The sequence below is a fragment of the Mustela putorius genome, unplaced genomic scaffold (genome assembly GCF_011764305.1).
Source record: "Mustela putorius furo isolate JIRA1106 unplaced genomic scaffold, ASM1176430v1.1 tig00000224_pilon_pilon_pilon, whole genome shotgun sequence".
Taxonomy (NCBI): domain Eukaryota; kingdom Metazoa; phylum Chordata; class Mammalia; order Carnivora; family Mustelidae; genus Mustela; species Mustela putorius.
The window spans coordinates 29,733,899-29,755,000 of record NW_025421321.1 but is presented as its reverse complement, the minus strand read 5'-3'; the positions used below and the strand labels follow the sequence as shown (position 1 = coordinate 29,755,000).

Below are 21,102 nucleotides of genomic sequence, written 5' to 3'. Positions count from 1 at the left end.
CTCACATTTCATAGGCTGCCTTTTTGTTTTGTTGATGGTTTCCTGTGTAAAGACTTTAGTTTGGTGTGGTCCCCTTACTTTATTTTTGCTTTTTTATTTTTCTTGCCCAAGGAGACATATCTGAAAAATGTTGCTAAGGCTGACGTCCAAGAGATTTGACTGCTGTCTGTTTTTTTCTGGATTTATGGCTTCAGGTCTAATATTTAGACTTTTTTTTTTTTTTTAAGATTTTACTTATTTGACAGATCACAAGTCGGCAGAGAGGCAGGCAGAGAGAGAGGGAAGCAGGCTCCCCGCTGAGCAGAGAGCCTGATGCAGGGCTTGATCCCAGAACCCTGGGATCACGACCGGAGCCAAAGGCAGAGGCTCTAACCCACTGAACCACCCAGGCGCCCCTCACATTTAGACTTTTAATCCATTTTGAGTTTATTTTTGTGTATGGTGTAAGAAAGTGGTTCAGATTCAATTTTTTTGGCATGTAGCTGTCCAGTTTTCCCAGCATCATATAACAGAACTTTTTAAACTGGTAACTTATACACCTTACTTGAGTGACTCTTGGTTTATAAGGTATGTTTGTCCTTCATTTTACCCCAGTCCACCCTCCAGGGACTGAAGGCAGTCCTTGGCCAGGTGAGGTCAACTGACCAATACTAAAGTAAATAACAACCATATGTCTCAATTCTTACTCTGAGTTTTAACTTCTATATTTTTTTCTTTATTATCAATTTGATATAAAGATTTTTGGGGGAGGGTAAGATTTTTTCCTTGGGAGAAATGAGTATCTGTACTTCACCTACTTCTCCCATGACTTATGCCGTCCTTTCAGTACTATTTTGCTAGAACAGTTTGCATCCTAGTACAGATAGACTGAATAAAGAAAGTTGATACAAGTTTGAAATAAACTTCTGGGGGTGCCTGGGTGGTTCAGTTGTTAAGCGTCTGCCTTCAGCTCAGGTCATGATCCCAGGGTCCTGGGATCAAGCCCCAGTGTTAGGCTCTTTGTGCAGCGGGAATCCTGCTTCTCCCCCTCTCACCAACGCCCGCCCCCTTTGTTCCCTCTCTCGCTATGTCTCTGTCAAATAAATAAATAAAATCTTAAAAAAAAAAAAAAAAAAAAAAAACGACTGTTTGGATAGAGAACACCTTATGCAATATATTTCAAACCGTAGATCTTGACTCAGGAGAGGTCATGAATCTTTAGTGAAATCACCATTAGCACTTCAAAATAACCATGCTACACTTAGTAAGGAAAGCATTTTTGTGTGTGAAATTTAATTATAAAATGTGCATACACACATATCAAAATTATATATACATATATATACACATTGATGTATATATGTATACATGTGCTGGCTTGCAATATAAAATGTTATTTCTTACTAAGTGTTACAGTTGAAATGGTTTGTAAAATGTGTGTTAATGATTTTCACTGAATTTTGTTTGCCTCTAAAACTTAGATCATCAGGTCTCCTAGATAATCAAATTAAAAAACAAAACAAAGCCAACCAAACAGGACCTTGTTCTCTTCTTGAACATCTGAGCAACACTACATAAAGATTCTTGGATAAATGTTACTACTCTCAAACCTACAACCTCTTCAGGGGAAACAACTGAATATGAAAGTTAGAATAACTGAAATATTGAAAGGTGAAAGTAACATGTTAGGATGGTAGAATGATTTACTCTGGCCAGGTTATCAGAAGGCTTTGTGCAGCCATTAGGCCCCAAAAGTCAGCAGTGGGGAGACGGCAAGTAAGGGTTTAGAAGTATGCTATTTTGGGGACCATATAGTTGGAAAGGTAATTTTTAGAACATGTGCTTTAAAAGCAGTACATTTTATTTTACCTTAATAACTTCGTGCATTGGGATCCATAAAGCACCTAATTTACTTTAAAACATTTCAGCATGAAACAAAAAAACAAAACTATTTCGGCATAGTGTGATAATTCTGTTAATGTTCTAGAAGCCCCTCTGTTATCCATAGCTCAATATATACAGGAGGCTTTGCTAATTAGCTTAATGTCAAATGTGTTTCTATCGGAGCCATGAATGGCTAGCTAATAATCTAAATGATGTAGACACAGGTTATTTGCGAATTCAGTACTAGTATTCAAGATACGTGGATTGACTAAAAACAAATCACTGTTAAATTAACAGGAATGTAGTACTCTGTAACTTGTACTTTTGTGGACAGTACCCAAGGCCTGCTTGCTAAATGCACCTCTGTCCAGACATTAATAGAGAATTCTGGTTGCCTTTTGTGGGTAAGTGACAGATTTTGCCCCTGTACTCAAGGAAGATGACACCATGTGATACTGCTTGCTAATGTTTAATGTTTGTGATACAAATTGAGTATGAGCTTTGCTTTCATATTAAGCAGATACTGGATACCATTATCTGCTAAAAAGAGTCTGGGTGATAAATGACCAAATTGGCTATCAGTTTTTTGAGAAATAACTAAGGTTATCTTGAGTTACTCCCCAATAATACCAATCAACACCTATTTAGCAAAGCAAGTTTATTTGATTACTTATTCCAGATAAGCGAGGCTTGTGTGTACAACTAAGACAATCCAAATAAAAGGCAGGAAATATTAATATGAACTACACAAAGAACTATCTAGAAAGGAACAGCGGCTGCAGCATTCATTTTACATAATACTGTGGAATGATGTAGCACCATGTACCTCAAAGATTTCCTAAGTACTTTATAAGGTAATTTCATAAGTCTTTGCGAAAATGCATCAGTAGCTTAAAAACTGTAGTAAGTCTGATGATAATATTCTGTTCAACTAACCTCAAATATAAAATCTTATCAGAAAAATCCAGAAAAACCTGGGAATTTGGGAAGGATCTGATCTTGTACAATTCTTTTTAAAAAATTCAAAGGAATTTATTAAGACCTGTTTTCTTTCATCATTTGCACTACTTACCACTATCATCATGACCTAAATTCTAAGTTCTGGGAGATTTAATAGGTAGTTATTTACACACACACACATACACACACCATTTTTTAAAACTAAAGTTCTATTTATTGGTCTGTTCAATCCGTTCTGCTCTAACCATAAACATGAAGGAACAAGAGAGAACTTTAATGCTACTGAAATAAAAGGATAAAGATCCTTAATGATTCTAATTATCATTCTAAACTATTCTAGTCTGATCAATCTTAGGCTGAAATTTGTTGAAGTTTGACCCTGTTAATCTAAGTAAACATGAGGACATTTATAAATTCAATAGTATTTTTTAAAATACTGATTAAGGTTCATCTGTAATATATAAAGAAACTCAAGAGAGAAATTTGGTGTTCCAGAATCCTCCAACAGCCCACTTTACTAGTTAGAGCCATAGTATATTTTTAGAAATGTACCACAGAAAAATCTTATGGAAAAAAACCTCAGAGTCTGGGATTATTCAATCTTGCAAAGCTATGGAATCTAACAATGCCCCATCACCCCCGCCCCTTTTTTTAAGGGGTCATGAACCACTTTGAAAAGCTGATAAAATTTATGAATCTCCCTCCCCACAAAAATGCATATAAACAAAAATTTCTAATAGACATTTAAAAAGGATTCCTCCCAAAGGCTCATGATCCCCAAGTTAGGAATTCCTACTTCAAAGCTGAGGAACACAGAATAAGGTTAGCCCAAGTGGCCACTGTCCATCTTCACTTTATTGCTACTGTAGTCAAGTAAGCATTTTAATAATGTTACTAGATTGTTGCCTTAAGACACTCATTGTAAGCACCAATAGTCTTTTAAAATTCATTCTGCTGTCCCAGTTTTACAAGGTTTTAAGCCAGGTACCCCCTCAAATGAGTTAAGTCCCTCAGATTTAAGCTAGCAGACAATTATTTTCCTCTGATAAATACTATTCTTCAGAGCCAGTCCTGAACTCTAAGATTAAAATTTAATACCCTCATGAAAATGAACATGTCTACATACTGGAAATTATTTTGACTTTATAAAATATATTTCTAGGTATAGTTTCAAACTCGTAGTCACATTTACTTAGTGCCTCTGAACATAATATACAATCCCAGAGCCCCTTTATTTACTTGGAACCAATACAGCGGAGCTCTCCTACTACAGTCAAAAATGTACTGAAAGTCCTACCTCCTGTTTAGGATAGGAAACACTTCATTTCTGACCAAACCCACCATCTCAAAAAGCATCTCATCAACTCCCCAGTTACCAAACAGTTGAAGAATGAGATCTTTGAGGTGTTTAACACAGAACCATTTGGCTAGGTTTCAACCCCATGCTGAATGGACCTTTAAAACAAGAGAAAAGGTGATACTGGGGTTCTTGGTTAGGCTTGTAGCTTTCTTATTAAACACTCTAAAGAATTTGTTAAAAAAAAAAAAGGAGGGTAAACAGAATTTCTTAGAGACCCTGAAGACTGATAATCAAAGGGGAAAATATGTAGATATTAAACAGAGAAATGCAAACATATCACATATATAAAATGTACTCCAATCTTAAGAATTTTTCAAAGTCTGAAGTCAGGTGACAGTTATTAGTCCTTTCATAACCATTTACTTTTGCTTAAGGAGTATTTATGGAATAAATATTAGAATATCTGAAGAGAGGAAAAGAGTCAGCTAAAAGAACTTTCCTAGTGAGCTACACCTTGACTTACAGGATTTCATTCTTGTCTTTTGCTATGTAAAAAGTGAATAATGGAACAATCATTACTTCTTCCTTGCTCTTCTAAGTTTTCCTTTTAAGAGTTAAAAGCTAGAATTTCCATTTCAGCAACCTAGGGATCAGGGAACAGGTAAGGGTGAAGGATACTGATCTATCAGAATTCCAAGCATTTCAACTCAGTGGTAAGGGGCCTGCAAGAGATTACAGATTATTACTCCTTGGGCTAAGTGAGTCCCACAAGTCCTATAAAATATATAACCGAGTATTTTCCCTGCACTATTCAAATGTACCATTTTGTGTCTTTCCTACCAGAACCTACTAAATTGCCGAGTGACAGTTGAAGAAGGTAATAAATACTAGCATTCCTGGCTGTGCAATCTATACATTTAAGAATAATTCAAGCATAATCCATATTTAAAAAATTAGACTAAAGAGAGACAGTAAAGGTTTTAAAGTTTTCTCTTTGAAAAGATGGTATCTTACAGTACATACAAAAATACTCTGAAAATACATACGACTTCATTTACAAAACACTGAATCAACATATTACAAGAATTACATGGTTATGGATTTTAATAAACTGAGCATGCGTTCATGAAACTTAAAAAATATTAAGAAATGCATTGAAAAAAGCAGTGTAAAAAAAGACAACTCATACAGTTAAATAAAAATTACAAAGGTCCTGAGCCAATTAATGGTTGGTAACAATGTCATTCAAAAATGCCTTTAGGTTTCAGTAAAATCCACTGCTTATTTCTGCATGCCTAGTCCATGAAGAAACTGTTTGAAGTTGTGGGGTAAGTAATGGTCAAGAATTACCATGCCAAGTTATTTTTACACCTTAAAAATACAATTTTGCCATACTTCAAGGTATCTTATTGTTGGTGCTGGAATGAGTTGCTCCTCAGTAAAAAATACCAGTCAACTAACAAGAATGGCATGAGCTAGGATATGTAACAATTTTACCATTCATATACTGACTTTCAGTATCTTGGTTATATTCTGATTCTTTATAAAGATGCATTTCAAAGGCCTCCATGGGAGGCAAAATACAGAGAATTTATGGTGCCCAACTCTTATGTAATCACTGGACTAATCCTCCCTGGTAACTATGCAACACTTGGACAGAAAGGCACACAAAAAAAATAGAAATTTAAATATTCCATGTGCCATTCTGGAAAAAAAATAATTTAAATCAACAGAATAGACAATAAGTACATCTACACAAATGAAAAAAGCAGAAAAGATACCTCACATTCATTTATCTCAGGTTTCACAAAGTGGCTTCAATGCTAAAGTAAATGTGTTAACATTTGGAAAATTACAAGACAATTTTTTTTGTTTCGTTTTCAACTTTTTCAGTACTATACAATGATTATAACATAAGACTTAAAAAAAAAAAAAAGAAAGAAAGAAAGAAAGAAAAAGTTCAGGACTTGTTTTATCCGTGTCCAAAGAGCCAAGAACTGGTTCCCACAACAGAGAAACAAGCATCGAAAGTTAAGGCAGTAAAACCTCCAACGCAAAGCCGTAATATTGTAGATGACAATTTGATAGCAGGTGATCCTCACAGAAGTGCATGTAGCAATCAATGAGAGAATGCTACGGCATCTGCAGGTCAAAGTGTGAGAGTTCAAAAACCACTTCAAGGTCGTTAGTCCGATGACTGAAACTTTCACCTTATTTTATGTATGACAGCCACATCTATTTTAAAGAGTGGCTGCATCTATGCCACTAAATGATTGCATATTCACTTAAGTAAGGAGGCACTGCTTTTACCGATTAAGGGTCAGTCGAATGGAATTTTTGATGACTCGGATGTTATTTGCTGGAACCGGAGATGATGAATCTGGTAGTTCTTTACTGGGTAGTCTCTATTAGAAAAGGACAGAAACAAAGAAGAAAAAGCAAATATATATTATCAAGTCCCAACTAGTAAATCAGTCACAAAACTGAGTTTTCCTCCATATCCCTTAGGCTCTTAAACACTCACTTATGTGTTGGATATTTTCTTCCAACATTCACAGACACTTCCTTGTTTGGGGGACTTTTTTTTAAATAGAGTTGGAGGTGAAGAGCAGAGGTACGGAGAAAAGGTGCAAGTGGGAGGAGTGTATGTATAGGAAAAAGGACTTTGTTAAATTACTTGCCCCTTCTGGATTGAGAAATGCAAAAGAACATGATCCTCCTCAAAGAGCAGGGTCACTAAGCAGGAAACTCTTGGGGTGCTAAGTGAAAAATGGGTATTACAGAGGAAAACTGGATATCCAGTTAATTTCTGTAATACATTCATGGAGAAAAACACTGTAAACCCTACTTGTGAGATACTTAAGTTTTCAGGACTTTGTAGCCAGACCAGGTTTTTTCTGGGATGGTGAGATTCAGAGGCGTCTAGATGAGGGGGTCGAGGATACTAAAATGATTACACAATGAAGGCCAATGCTGAGCAACTGAGACAGAGACCTCTAAATACAGAGAGCTGTGTGATGGCAGCAGTATGTGAGTTAATTCCCCTCCTATGTTACATTAGCTAAACCTACATCCTACCCACATCCATTCAAAAAACATGAAAAATGTCTGACATACATAAAAGAGGACAATGAAGACTTCAATACCACAACCAAGACTCACACATTAAAATTTTGCTACATTTGTTAGGTCTATACCCTTGCCCTTTATACTGGAAATATTTTAAATCCAGACCCAGGCATGTTATTTCATGCTTTTATACTTAATACCCACATCAAACTTTTTTCTTCCATTATATATAATTACACATCCATTTTTTTGGTAATCTACTCTTTATGTTAAAAGAAATTTTATGACTTCTACAACTATTAGGAAGTATGATACTTTGTTTGTTTTAAAATGCCCAATACATGGGGTGCCTGGGTGGCTCAGTGGGTTACAGCCTCTGCCTTCCACTCAGGTCATGATCCCAGGGTTCTGGGTTCGAGCCCCGCGTCGGGCTCTCTGCTCAGCAGGGAGCCTGCTTCCCTTCCTCTCTCTGCCTGCCTCTCTGTCTACTTGTAATCTCTGTCAAATAAATAAAATCTTAAAAAAAAATGAATAAAATAAATAAAATGGCCAATACATCATGAGGTACCTGGCAGGGTGAAAGTTGACTGTTGACAAGTACATTACTCTTTAACGGGGTGAAAACAAGCCATTTTTTTTCACTGTGAACTCTCAGAGAAGAGCTGTCTCTGAACACATGAACACACACACACAGCTGATTTTTGAGCACCTGCTTACTAACTTACCATGCTTAATAACAGCATGTTATTAGTTTCAGTGGTAATTCTTTGAAAAATAAATTTTTAAATTCAGATTTAGGGACTCTAGCTCATGTTTTAAAGATACTTACTATGAATACTGATACATTTGGCTCTTCCAAAATATTAATAAGTACCAAGCCTAAGTTTTAATAGTAAGCAGTGATGTACAACAAAAATATACCATCAAGTGTTGGTAAGCAATTACTATGCTGAGCACTAAACTTCTTTAAAAATAAAGGCTAAATAAGTAATGAAGTCTTAAACTACCTCCTCTTTTCCTCCCTTCTGAGATACATATATTTAATGACCAGACACTGTTTGCAATTCCACCCCAACTCCCAACTATACTGCTGATCTTTGAGGACAGGGACAAAATCTTATCCTGTTGTCTCACTCAGTACAAGGATCATAAGCTTTTTGTAACTGTAGAAAGATTACCTATGAATAAGACTTTGTTACCTTTTTGCGTGATGTATCAATTGTTGGAATAGGCATGCATTCTCCTCCAATGGCATCCTAAAAACAAAATTATATTCAAATGAAAACTTTCTTTCCTTTGTACGCTTATTTCTACCCACAAAAAACACAACCCAAACTTCACAGACCTGTCTGATCCTCTTTCAAATGCAGTACTTTTCCTGATACATAGCTCTCTGAAAATAATATTTTGAGGCACATTATTAATACACTTACCATTGCTTTTCTTTTTCGATCTTCAGGAGCACGTGATTCCTTAAACGTTGATTCAAGCCGAATAAACTAAAATATAAACGTTAAGATGAATTGCGACTATTACCTACAAAAACCATATAATCTATATAAGCTGAGAAACTAGTGACAAGGCTTTCGTCAAAAATATTGCAAACAAGGGCTGGTGAGGGAAAAGAATTTAAATTAGACTAAATTCAGCTGCTGCCATTAACTTCTGGAGTGATCTTTTTGGTTAACTCAAAGCAGATGGTAACAAAGTAGTCTTACCACCACCTACTGGAGGCAGAAGACCTCAACATTTTAACCTAATAAATATCATTAGTTACCAACAGTGACCTCTGGGTAAGTCAAGGAGAAACTCAGACCAATCAGTCAAGATCTATTAGATCTATTACTAATTTCAATTTAGGACGAACAATCAGTATTATTCCTTTAAGGTTTGGGCAAATATTCTTTTTAGACAGTCCTAAGGAGCACTAAGCTATGGAGAATTGTTAATTTCTCTAGTGCTAGTTTAACTTCAAACAAACAAACAATAAAAGAACTACAGAATTACCAGTAAGGTTGTAGCTTTACCTTTTCTATGTCTTTCAACCTCTTAGAAGACCCATCTATAGATGGCGAACGGGATCTCTTGTGTGTAACATTCTTAGCTGACATTCCATTAAGATGTGGCTGTCCCTGGGCAGGGTTGTGGGGTGTCGGGATTCTAGGAATGACATTTCGTCCCACTACAGTAGGAATGGTGCACACAGCTGGGGGTGATACAGCTTTTACTGCAGAATCAACTTCTGAAAAGGAAAGAAAAATTCTAGTCCTTAAATGTATATGTAGTAGTAAAATAATTACTAACACAAGTACAGATACCTACTTGCACCAATGACTGGGATAGATAGTCCTTGTGCTGGCGGGACACTCAGTGGCTTTTCCACAATGACAGCAGCAGGCTCAGCATTACTCCTATTAAAAGTTTTGAATTACCATTGAATAATCTGTGTTACTTATTGAAAACACTTAACATTCAGGATTATTTCTTCAAGTACTTCCACTTTAACATTTCATTGGAGGATGAGAAAAGGGGAAGAAAGGCAGAGGACCAAGTAAAAAGTGAGAAAAGAGAAAAACCTGTGCATTTCTGTGTACTGATCTAATCCTATATCTTCATAAGCCTACCCCATGTCCCAAGGATTACAACAAATTGCCAAGTATTTCTAGCCAGAAAGTGACTAGCATTTGGTAAAATAAAATATATTAACAAGATATTTAGCTAAAGGTACAGAAAAGTTTACATCATCCCCAAACTGAAGACTGAAAATTCTGAAAGACAGACCTTTCTGTTTCTCCTGAAGGAGGAACGTCAGGCTTGGAAGGTTTGTTTGTAGACACTGGGGAATTAAAAGGTGTTCCATTATCAGTGTCCCTGGAGCTATCCAAACAATTGCTATCTAGAGATGATCTTTTGGATTGTGGTCCACTTGAACTTCGACTAACATCAGAAAGACTTTGCTGGAAGAGGGGAAAGCAGTTAGGATTTCAAAAAGCAAATGAAAATAATTAGTGGTTTCAATTCAGAAGTACATAAAATGAATTAGCTTTTGTGACTAATAAAGGAGGGATTTTAGTTCTTGATTGAATAGTACCTTTCTTTCCTTTTTTCTCAATAGGTTTGGGAGGCTATTATAAATGCAAATCTAGTCCTAGGATCATGTGTCTGAGTGGAACCATACACTGGAAAGTTAAGATTACAAACTCACCTTTTTCTTCTTTTGAAGAATCTCTGCTGGAAGGTAGTGATGAAGCTGCTTTTTTTTAACATGAGTTGCTTCAATTTTCATTCCTTCCTTTAGCATGTTTATATTATTTGCCTGTCTGTACACTGTAACAATGTTAATATGTTAAATGGGCAAGTTCTTCCTGAACGGAAAGGTTTGTTTTCTTTCTCTAAAATGCATTTGGTATCTCCCCATTATCTCACAAACACACATACCCACCCTGCTCAAACAACTATTTCTCAAACATTTTTACCATATCCCAATCCTATTTAAGTACCAATTAGGGGCGCCTGGGTGGCTCAGTTGGTTAAGCATCCAACTCTTTCAGCCTGGGTCATGATCTGAGGGTCCTAAGATTGAGCTTGTGTCAGGTGTGGAGCCTGCTTAAGATTCTCTCTCCCTCCCTGCTCCCTGCTAGTGCACATGTGCATCTAAGTGCGCGCTCTCTCTCTCTAAAGAAATAAAGTCTTAGAAAAATATAAGAACCAACTAGTTTTCTCATGTCCAACTTCTAAAATTTTCCAATAATTCAATCTCATTAACAAAATAAACCCATGAATTTCTTCCAAATCCTGTTTTCTGTTTTTTTCCCAAAAGACCATCTCTTTCTCATAATTACTTGCCCAGGTCTAAGCTAATCCTTACACTAAATATCCTAGATGCAATTTGAGCTCTTCTCCTCTATGAAGCTTCTTTTACTACACTAATCAGGATGTCAGACTGTCAAGAACTACCTAGAAATACATCCTTATTATACAAGCAGGGAAATGAGGCTCAACAGCCCTGAACAACTTACTGAGACTGAAACACACACTGACCTAGAGTGCCATTTCTAGTGCTTTTCAGATCTTGTAAGAATGTCAGTTTACTAACACACAAATTATGTATGTATGCATAATGTGTAATGTATGTTCAACCATGAATACCAAATTAGATTATAAGCTTACTGAAGACACATATAAGAGGCTTCTTTTGCACAGTAACTACTGTGACATGTGGTAAATTATCTAATCTCTGGGGGGTCTCAGTTATCTTTAGTTTTCTAAAGAAGAACATTCTATAAATCTATAATAAACAGAGCTTCCCAACCTCCTGCTTTTGGAAAAGTGAGCCCAAATTAGAATGGAAAAATTTATGTTTGCATTCCAGATTGTGTATAAAAGCATCACCAGGAGTGCTTGTTCAACTTGAAGATTCTCTGGCTCTACTCCCAGAGTGGGGGACACAGTAGAGCTGATGTGATGTACAGGAATCTGCATTTTCATGATAAATGTGAAAGCTAGTTTAGAAGAATTTAGAAAACTCAGATGAGCCAAGCCAAAAATATTAATAGTATGAATGTACACTATTCCAGATTAAGACAACTCCAAATTTATAAGATACATTAAGATATTCCAGAAAGGTGTCATTAGGGAGCTACACGTGAAAGACACTCTTTCACTGATTCTGAAACATAATCAGCAAGCTGTACAACTGTTAGTACATGTAATAAATACAAAAATCATCTTTATGATTGTGCTTCTATCTGTGCAGAATGAGAATAAAAATCACCTGTATGGTTTTTTTTTTGTTGTTGTTTGTTTCTAAATAGATAATACCATCATTTGGTACAAAACTCAAACAGTTCAGGGCACTGAGTGAAGTCTCCTTGCCCTATCCCCTAGACATACCTGGCCCCTTGACCTAAAGCAACCAGTTCTGTCAGCTTCTCTTTTAAAAACTATATATCCTTCCAGAAGTATTCTATGTATTTATAAGCAAACATGCTCACAAATATGTTATTTATTTATTTTTTTTACTTATTTATAGAAATGGTAGTGCACCATACAGACTGTTTGGCAACATTCCCCCCACTTAATATCTTAGAGATAGTTTCACCATGCCTTTACTTTTTTAAATAGCAGCACAGGTTTTCATAATAGGGATGTACCATATTCATTTAACCAATGAAAAACAGAGCTAGCCAGGTCCATAGCAGATACCTAGAGGTTGGCAGATACATGGCAGATACAGCCGAGGTTGAGAACCACAGCTCCATGATGACAAAGTCTTACCTGTATCAGTAAATGACTGTATATCATAGGTCAAGTCTATGTTAACACTTTCTGCATTTTCTACTCTCCGAAAAATTATTCCAAGGAACCACATTGATATGTAATTGTTGCTATAAAATAAAAATTTTAAATTTGTATTAATTTTTTTCACAGTTTTACAGATGTTATTTGGTAATTCAAACTTGGCACCATAAATACAAATTGTAATGGTTTGGCTAAATTCTTAAAACTGACCACAGCAGTACCAATCAGTTATCCTGTGTTGTTATAAAGAGGATTAAATGGCTTTGTAAACCACATACTAAAATTCTACTTAAAGATGCTCCAAATTTTACGATGGATTTTCTGCTGGGGTCTGTGGGCTACCAACACAGCATCTACTAGTTTTAATGCATCACCACTCATGCTCAAATAATGTATCATCCTCCCCCATCAGTGCTAGTTAAATGTCAATCTTACAACTGATCTGAAACCGTGCATATTTTGTTAAATAACATTATCTAAGAAATACAGTACTAAACAATAATTAATAATTAACTTACTCTTTATGATGTTCCTTATTTCCTGGGAATGACTGGGGATTTACATGGGCAAGAGTAATAAATTCATTTCGTTCCAAGTTTCCAACAAGCACACGAATTTTAGATTCCACTAATCCAACCCTGAAATAGAACAGTGAACAAAATTTTTCTTTTTAAATTTGGAAACTACATCTAAGTAACCCAAAAAGCATATTAGCTATGATGCTTTACATGTTCATTAAAAAAATTTAGTCCAATATATTACAGACTGTTTAAAATACCATTTAAGCAAATTATAAGTTACATAGTCAATTTCTGTGTTTCCCCCTTCCCCTTTTAAAAGAACTGCTCTATTCAGTGAATTCCCGATCTAAACTGTTAAGACCATAAAAATAGTCATGATTGGAGCATGAAGAAAAACTGTTGGTTAATCTGGTTCTAAATACTTTTTCACTTTCAAATATTATGTCTATATGCTAAAACTAAGATATGTTTAAATAACATGGGGGGGGAAAGCGCTAATAACTAGCACCTAATTCATGATAAATGTGCTCATATTTTCATAAAATTGGTACTAGATATTACACTTATAAAAGTTTCAGTAAAATCAGATCAGATACTACTAAAACATGGAAAGTTTCATCAGGTTTCTGCAACTTTGTTTTCTAAGTGGACTAGTGTCGGTTATATTAACTTACAATAATTTCATTAATTAGAATAACTACAAGGACATTTTTACATTATTCAAACGCTTGAAAAAGCCTATACATTTTAACTGTGTGTGCTTCAACAGCACATATATGGGATGTTGGGTTACTGTTCAGTGTTATCTAAATGAGAGGTTGGCAAACTTTCTAACAAGGGGCAGATAGTAAATATTTTAGGCTTTGTGGGCCAGTTTCTGTTGCAACTATTCAACTCTGCCATATAGCAGGAAAGGGGCCAGACAATATATAAATGAGTAAGCATGGCTCTATTTCAAGAAAACTTTATTTAAAATTTTTAAAGTTCATTTACTTTTTATTTAGGGATCTCTATACCTAACATGGGGCTCAAACTCACAAGCCCAAAATCAAGAGTCACATGCTCATTCGACTGAGCCCCCTCAGGCACCCTCTCAATAAAACTTTATTTTAAAAACACGTGGCAAACTAGATTTGGCCCAGACCATAGTTTCCCAATTTCCAATATAGACAAATGAAAAAAATTTTTTTTTAAGATTTTATTTATTTATTGAGAGTGAGAGCGCTGTATTCAAGTGGGGGTGAGGGAGAGGGATAAGCAGACTCCACACTGAGCATGCAGCCCAACCAGGGGCTTGATCCCATGACTCTGAGATCATGACCAGAGCCAAAACCAAGAATCAGAAGCTTAACGAACTAAGCCACCCAGGCACCCCTACAAATGAAATACTCCATTTTGGAGATAGGATTCTTTTCAGTGTCTCTTTAATTACCAATAAAATAAGCACTAAACTTTGGAATCAAAAATAAAACAGTATCATGTTTCCCTTCCCAGAGGTCACACCTGAGGAAAGCAAAACCATTTCTGGTGGCTTGCCTAAAAGCTGCCTGATAAAGAGTTAGGGATGTCAGTACACTGGAGGCAGAGGGAATGAATTTGGATTCACTAGAAATAATGCACTGCTGCTTGACCAAAAATGCTTCCCTTATCTGCTGACAGAAGCTTTCATGCCACTAATCTCCTAAATTAAAAGAATATAAAAAATGTATTTTCCTTCTAGTTTCGATGGGGAAACATGATGGCAAGGATGGAAGTCAGTAAGAGGTAACAGAATCATTCGAAGTGCCTCACAATTTTGCTTAAATCTGACTGAGAAGTGGCAAAAGGCAAAGACTATACACATACCGTTATTTTATGTTACTTCTAAGTCTGAAACATGATTTGACAGCATTTCTTAAACGCTGATGCTACACAGTCATGTAAACAATATGATTTAATAATTTTAAGGATAAATGCTTTGTAAATGGTAAAACATCATAAAAATGTTATCACTACAAAGTAAGTACACAACTTGAATATCAGTCTTACCACTCTAGATGGTTTTCTTCTGTTGATGCACTGGCAGTCAATACTATATAATGTCTATGAAGAATTTTTAGCCATAATTAGAGGGGAAAAAAAGCCAGAAACATAGTTAGGGTCTGCTCTTCCATCATTACTTGTTCTTTCTTCCTCCCACTGAACAAAAGAACTAATGCAGGCACACAGCTTATGAAAATTAGAACATGCTTCAATTTTCAAAAAATTAATTCTAGACCCTACAATTAAAAACGATTCACTAAAACAAACACCACTAATACTGGGTTAGATACTACTAGAGAACACAAACTCAACATTTAGGATTTCTGCTAACCTATTCTCTACCTCACTTGAAATATATGTGACCAAGTCACCCACCACATATTAACTTTGTAAGTTTGACATTCTTCTTTAAACACACAAACAAAAAATACAAAATTTCAAATACCTATACTTTTGAAAAAAATTTGGTGGCTCAAGTAGTTTGGACCAGTCTGATTTCCCTTGAAGGATTTCATCTGTGACTGCAAGACCTAAATTAAAAACAAGAGAGAGACTGATTTTGAAAACGGGCTATTTTATTACCAGCTTCTGTATCACTCTATCCCAAAATCAAACTCTACCAAACTCTTAAGGGAAAAATATATATATATATTTCTCAGAACACAAAAATCAATTTCAAACAGATTGGGCTGGCTCCATTTTGGACTTACTATATTTTGGAAAACCATTACTGGAAGAATAAATACATATTTGAAAGAATTTTTAGAAATAACAGGCATAACTGCACTTTAGAATAAAACTGTTATAAATCAAAAACTTGTGGGAAAGGGCCAACAGGTTTACCTTGTTTAAATTCTTCTACCATTACTGTTCGAGTTGAGGTGGACACATTATACGTAGAATTCTGCTGTGGGTAGGCAGGGGTGATTATGGGCATGAGATGATACCTATCTGATGGATTTACCTGTGAAATTAGAAGCAGAATAATTGATCTATTCTCCTATTTCAGTTGTCCTCACTTCATTTCCCCAAAAGTCTGAAGAATATGAAATATAAATTTAATACTACATTTCCCCAATTCTAAGAAGTACATTTTCCCTCCCCAACTACATTTATTTCTGAAGTCAGGTATGTCTGATATTCAAAGGCACCTCTGTAAAAGTGCATTTTTCCTCTGAAAAGCTGTTAAACTGATGGTGTATCTTATACATAATGGTCTTTTAGAACCAAGAAAATACAGTATCATAGCTGCAAAAAGCATTATTAATCCAATGATTCTTAATCTTCTTTCTGCACCCACTCAATGTGCAACTCCCTATAGGTAACTCAGAGGAAGGAGCACTCTAAAAGCAAATGAAAATGCAAGGTGAGAGTTATGCTAGCTTAGAACCACGAGTCTGCTTTAAATTGCAGGGCAAAGTAAATCTTTTATATACTTCAGCACTTTATTAGTTCTAATTACTTATAAGAGTTTTTAACAATGGATTATGACATTTTGGTTGATACACCCACATCTACTTTCATATGGGTGATTTTTAATGACATAACATTTGGATCAGAATTTGAAATACCAATCACTTGCACCAAAAAACACAGCAGACAGAAAGAGCTATAGCTATACAGAAGGAAGATGAGCAGGAATAAGAAGAATTATTTTTAGATTGCAATTTAGAGAATCATCCTTTGCCTAGAAGGTTCAGTTTCAGTAATAAGTCACATACCCGAGGATCCCAAACAGGCAAATTCAAATTGCTTTCTTCTGGTTGCTTCAGCAGCACAGGATTTGGCCACTCCCTAACATAAATAAGGCAAATTAATTCACAAAGGATCTCACTTCAGGAACTCTATGAAACATAAAAATCATCAGAATCTCTCTTAACTTTCATAGAGCAAACATTGTGGATGGGTATTTGGTATTGAAAAAAACAAACAGGCAAGGGAAGCAAGTATACAAAGTGGTTATATTTTAAATGTGTCTTCTGAAAGGGCAAATACTGTTTAGCTCATTAAGCTGTAATTAATTTAAATCTGAATTTTCCAGGGGCACCTCGGTGCCTCAGTCAGTTAAGTGTCTGACTCTTGATTTTGGCTCAGGTCAGGTCATGATCTCAGGGTCATGAAATTGAGCCCATGAGGCTCTGCGCTGGGCATGGACACTGCTTAAGATTCCTTCTCTCCCTCTGCCCACTCCCCACTCTAAAATAAATAGATAAATTAAAAAAAAAAAAATCTGAGTTTTCCCCTTCCTTCTATTTGCTTACATGGATCTAACTCTGATAACTTAATAGCAACAGGGCTAACTTTACTGAAAATACTAATAAATCCACATAGTAGATATGATTATCACTTCCGTTTTACATATAAGACATTAATCTATATGTAGCTAGTCATCAAAGGCAAAAAATTGCGACCACTCTCAAGCTAAAAGCCTACATTTACAGATCTCTCCCAACCCCAGGAGAAAGCACCATGCGGTCATCATTGTCTCAAATTTGATGTCTTTAAACTTTTAATTTAAGAAGAACGGAAGACAAGAGAAAAAGTCTATGCATCTCTCTTAAATTGCTGAACAAATTTATGTAAAGGCAGAAACTAGTAAATAAAGTATGCATATGAATACTTACCACTTGGAAAAAACTAAAAAGAACTTATGAACTAAAGTAGAAGCTGCTGCATTTGGGTATAATTGACAAGTTCTTGCAACTAGCATTGCCCAGGAGACACCGCCAAGGAATCCCAGCATGTTGGAATAAATACCACGTCCTAGAAAATTAATATATTTGTTAATTATTGTTAGGATCTACCATCCATGACATTCAACCACAAGTAATGGGATAACTTAGTTCCTACAACTGTTCTTTGTTATCCTTTCCCCTCTGGAAATAACATTATACAATCAATAAGCAGACCTTTTATTAGTAAACTATAAGCTGCATCTCGTCCCCCTACTTCTCCCAAAACAGACACCTCAGTTCCCTGCCTCAGTTCTGACTGCCGAACCAGGCTCTATTGATATAACACTGGAATTTCCCTCTTTTCAATAGCTATGGTTGAGAAAGAAATGAAAGAAAGGAGGAAAGATATCTAGAGGGTTTACAAGTACAAGGAATAAACATTTCATTAGTAATCATATTCATGGGCATTTTAAAATCAAGCGTAAAGCTGGACTAACTTCAGTATTTTGCACAATTTCAATCTCTCTCCATAAGTACAATATACCATTGGTATTAGTCATTTCTCTTCAATTGTTTCTTAGAGCAATCTATAAAAAAGTATTACCATATTTCATCAAACCTATTGGGTCCTCAATTACATAATACAGCATTATTTTATGTCCCACTAATCAAGAAAGATAGAAAAATGTCAATTTCAGATATGTTAAAGTATGTAAAATATGCATCTAAGAATTGACAAGACATGGTATTTAATCTAATCTGTAAGGGAAGAAAAATTGTGATATCCCTTTCTTGCAAATTACTTTATCCTGACTATATAAGGTTAACTGAGCCCAAGGACAAATCCTACTTGCTTAAAGGTCTTTTTAGATATGTACTTCCAATATGGTAGCCACAAATCACATGTAGCATTTTTTTGGTTAACAGCTTTATGGAGATATCATTCATATAGCACAGGTTTCATCAACGTAAAATGTTAAAAACTAATGGCTTTTAGTATATTCACAGAGTTGTGTACCCACCACCATAATCAATTCTGGAACACTTTCATCACCCCAAAGGGAAACCGTTAACAGTCACTCTTCTCCTGTTTGCTCTCAATCCTCCCAAGGATTGAGAGCAAGGACTATTCTTCTATCTTTATAGATTTGCCTATTCTGGACATTTCACATAAATGGATTTACCTCAGTCCCTTTTATTGCTAAGTAATATTCCAACATTCCATATAATGGATATATCATCTTTTGTTTATCTATTCATCAGTTTATAAACATAAGGTTGTCTCTTTTTGAGAATGCTAAAAATATCTGTGCATAATTTTTTAAAAAGATTTATTTGAGAGAGGGAGAGAGAGAGAGAGTGTGTGTGTGTGTGTGTGTGTGTGTGTGTGTATGTGAGTGGGGGTGGGGCACAGGCAGAGGGAGAGAAGCAGACTCTCCGGATCATGGAGCCCAAAGCAGGGCTTGATTCCAAGACCTCGAGATCACGACCTGGGCCAAAATCAAGAAGTCAGACGCTTAACAAAACTAAGCCACCCATAAGCCCTATGTGTGCACAAATTTTTGTGTGGACATATGCTTTTACTTCTCTAAGACGCTGTTTAATTTTAAATTCTAAATTTTAAAATTCAGTTCCTTGGTTGCACATTTCAAGTGCTCAATAGCTACATGATTACTTTTGGATAGCATAGATATGAAATATTTCCATCATCACAAAAAGTTTTATTAGAGAGTGTGGTTTTAGACTAGGTAAAACCTGGTGCCAGAAGTATAGCACTACTTAAATGTAGTTACAAATAATAGAAAATGTGCTATGCCAGCTCAGGATTGGGCCTTTTATGAACCATATCCTATGTGTATATATAAATTAGTTCCAGGCTTTATTAGAAAAAAGTCTTAACATTAAAAAAAAAGTTGAAACTATCACTGTAGGTTCTTCATTTAATAAATTTACAGCATACCTACTACAAACTACATGCTGCTGGTAATGGGAAGACAAAAATGAGTAAGATGGTCCTGCCCACAGAGGACTTGAAGAATAGTACGGGTTTCACTCTTTCAGTTCTAACTCCTTCTGATTGCCTGGCTAAAACTGGAGATGAAAAGTCAGGAGGTTTTAGTTTTCAACCAAGGAATAGGAGGGTAGTCACCCCTCAGAGCACCATAACCACTGTACGTGAAAAACAGGATTCTCCAAAATCTACTGGACCTCAATTCCCAACAGTATAAAAAGACTCAGGAGTTTCCATATGTGCTTCTATCATTAGTAACTGAAAACTGTAATTTTATAGTGCAAACTTAAAAAAGATGTGGGATACTTACGTTTTGCCCATAATTTGACTGCTCTTAGGGTGAGTCTAAAAGTTTCTTTATTTGGCACTAAATGCAAAATTTCATCAGTAACTCTACATCCTGAAAAAGATAAAGCATTCATTTATCATTATGCAACAAAATCTAGTTAATTCAGACATACTTCTAATTTCCAGATTCTCAAATGCTAAAACTACCAAAGATAATAAAATGTGGGCTTATTTTCTCTATGTATTTGAAATTTAGCACATATATGAGAAATTACTTTGCTTTTAAAGAATTAAAAAGTACATGGCTAATGTAATTCAATATTAAAATAAGAGATGGATCTGAGTAAGTTTCACTTTTTTCACCATTTGTCTTTACTGCTAATCAAATGTCCCCAACTTATAAAACAAAACAATAAAGCAATAACAATTGCTTTAACATCCACCTTATTTCACAAACACTGTGATTTACTGTTGTACTCTGAAAGTACAATAAAAATGCAGTGATAAAAGACACTATAAGCCAGTGTTTTGTTCTCAGAGAGAAGTCTTGGACCCTTGGGAATGCTAGGTTAACCTATTTTTTTTTTTTAAGTTTGTCAAACCTATTTTTATAATAACAATAAAGCTTTGCCTCTTTTCTGTGTTAACATTTGCGCTAGTGGTGCAAAAGCAGTGGTAGCTAAAACTTACTGGTACCAAAGCTTTAGCAACAAACTGTACTAGTAAATAATTATTTTCACCACCACACATTTTAAGTTAGAAAACAGGAAAGGAACCCATCCAATGTTTGAGCAAGTTAAAGAAAGCTGAACTACCTGTTTTTTTCAAGGAACACCAGTTTTACTTAGAAGAATCCTAAAAAATGAACAAAGTGAGCCCCTCACTTCAAGGAAAACAAATGACAAAACTTGTTACCAATAAAATTTGAGCTTTCAAGTAAAATTAGAATTCTGGACAACTAGTATCTGCTACTGTGAGACTGACATCTTTCCAATATTTAAAGACTTTTCTGATGAGACTGGGTGATATTAATGAATGTGATTTTCCTGGATATTTTATAATGAAATGTGTGTTAACATTTTGAAGATCCAA

The 21,102-nt window shown here is 35.4% G+C and overlaps 1 protein-coding gene across 1 annotated transcript in view; it reads right to left on the bottom strand.

Annotated features, from left to right (window-relative positions):
- Nucleotides 1–2,506: 2,506 nt before the first annotated feature.
- The window catches only part of PAPOLG (poly(A) polymerase gamma), a 32,128-nt gene continuing 13,532 nt past the window's right edge, over nucleotides 2,507–21,102 (bottom strand). Inside the window, exons 8-23 of the mRNA XM_004742010.3 lie at nucleotides 20,033–20,122; nucleotides 17,661–17,799; nucleotides 16,758–16,830; nucleotides 15,880–16,000; nucleotides 15,482–15,566; nucleotides 15,043–15,096; nucleotides 13,012–13,131; nucleotides 12,470–12,579; nucleotides 10,398–10,519; nucleotides 9,974–10,149; nucleotides 9,515–9,603; nucleotides 9,220–9,434; nucleotides 8,626–8,691; nucleotides 8,392–8,448; nucleotides 6,434–6,528; nucleotides 2,507–6,265 (exon numbers count right to left, since the gene is read on the bottom strand). Of these exons, the coding sequence (XP_004742067.1) occupies nucleotides 6,019–6,265; nucleotides 6,434–6,528; nucleotides 8,392–8,448; nucleotides 8,626–8,691; nucleotides 9,220–9,434; nucleotides 9,515–9,603; nucleotides 9,974–10,149; nucleotides 10,398–10,519; nucleotides 12,470–12,579; nucleotides 13,012–13,131; nucleotides 15,043–15,096; nucleotides 15,482–15,566; nucleotides 15,880–16,000; nucleotides 16,758–16,830; nucleotides 17,661–17,799; nucleotides 20,033–20,122 (1,859 nt within the window). The 3' untranslated portion in view covers nucleotides 2,507–6,018. The remainder of the gene's footprint in view (nucleotides 6,266–6,433; nucleotides 6,529–8,391; nucleotides 8,449–8,625; nucleotides 8,692–9,219; nucleotides 9,435–9,514; nucleotides 9,604–9,973; nucleotides 10,150–10,397; nucleotides 10,520–12,469; nucleotides 12,580–13,011; nucleotides 13,132–15,042; nucleotides 15,097–15,481; nucleotides 15,567–15,879; nucleotides 16,001–16,757; nucleotides 16,831–17,660; nucleotides 17,800–20,032; nucleotides 20,123–21,102) is intronic.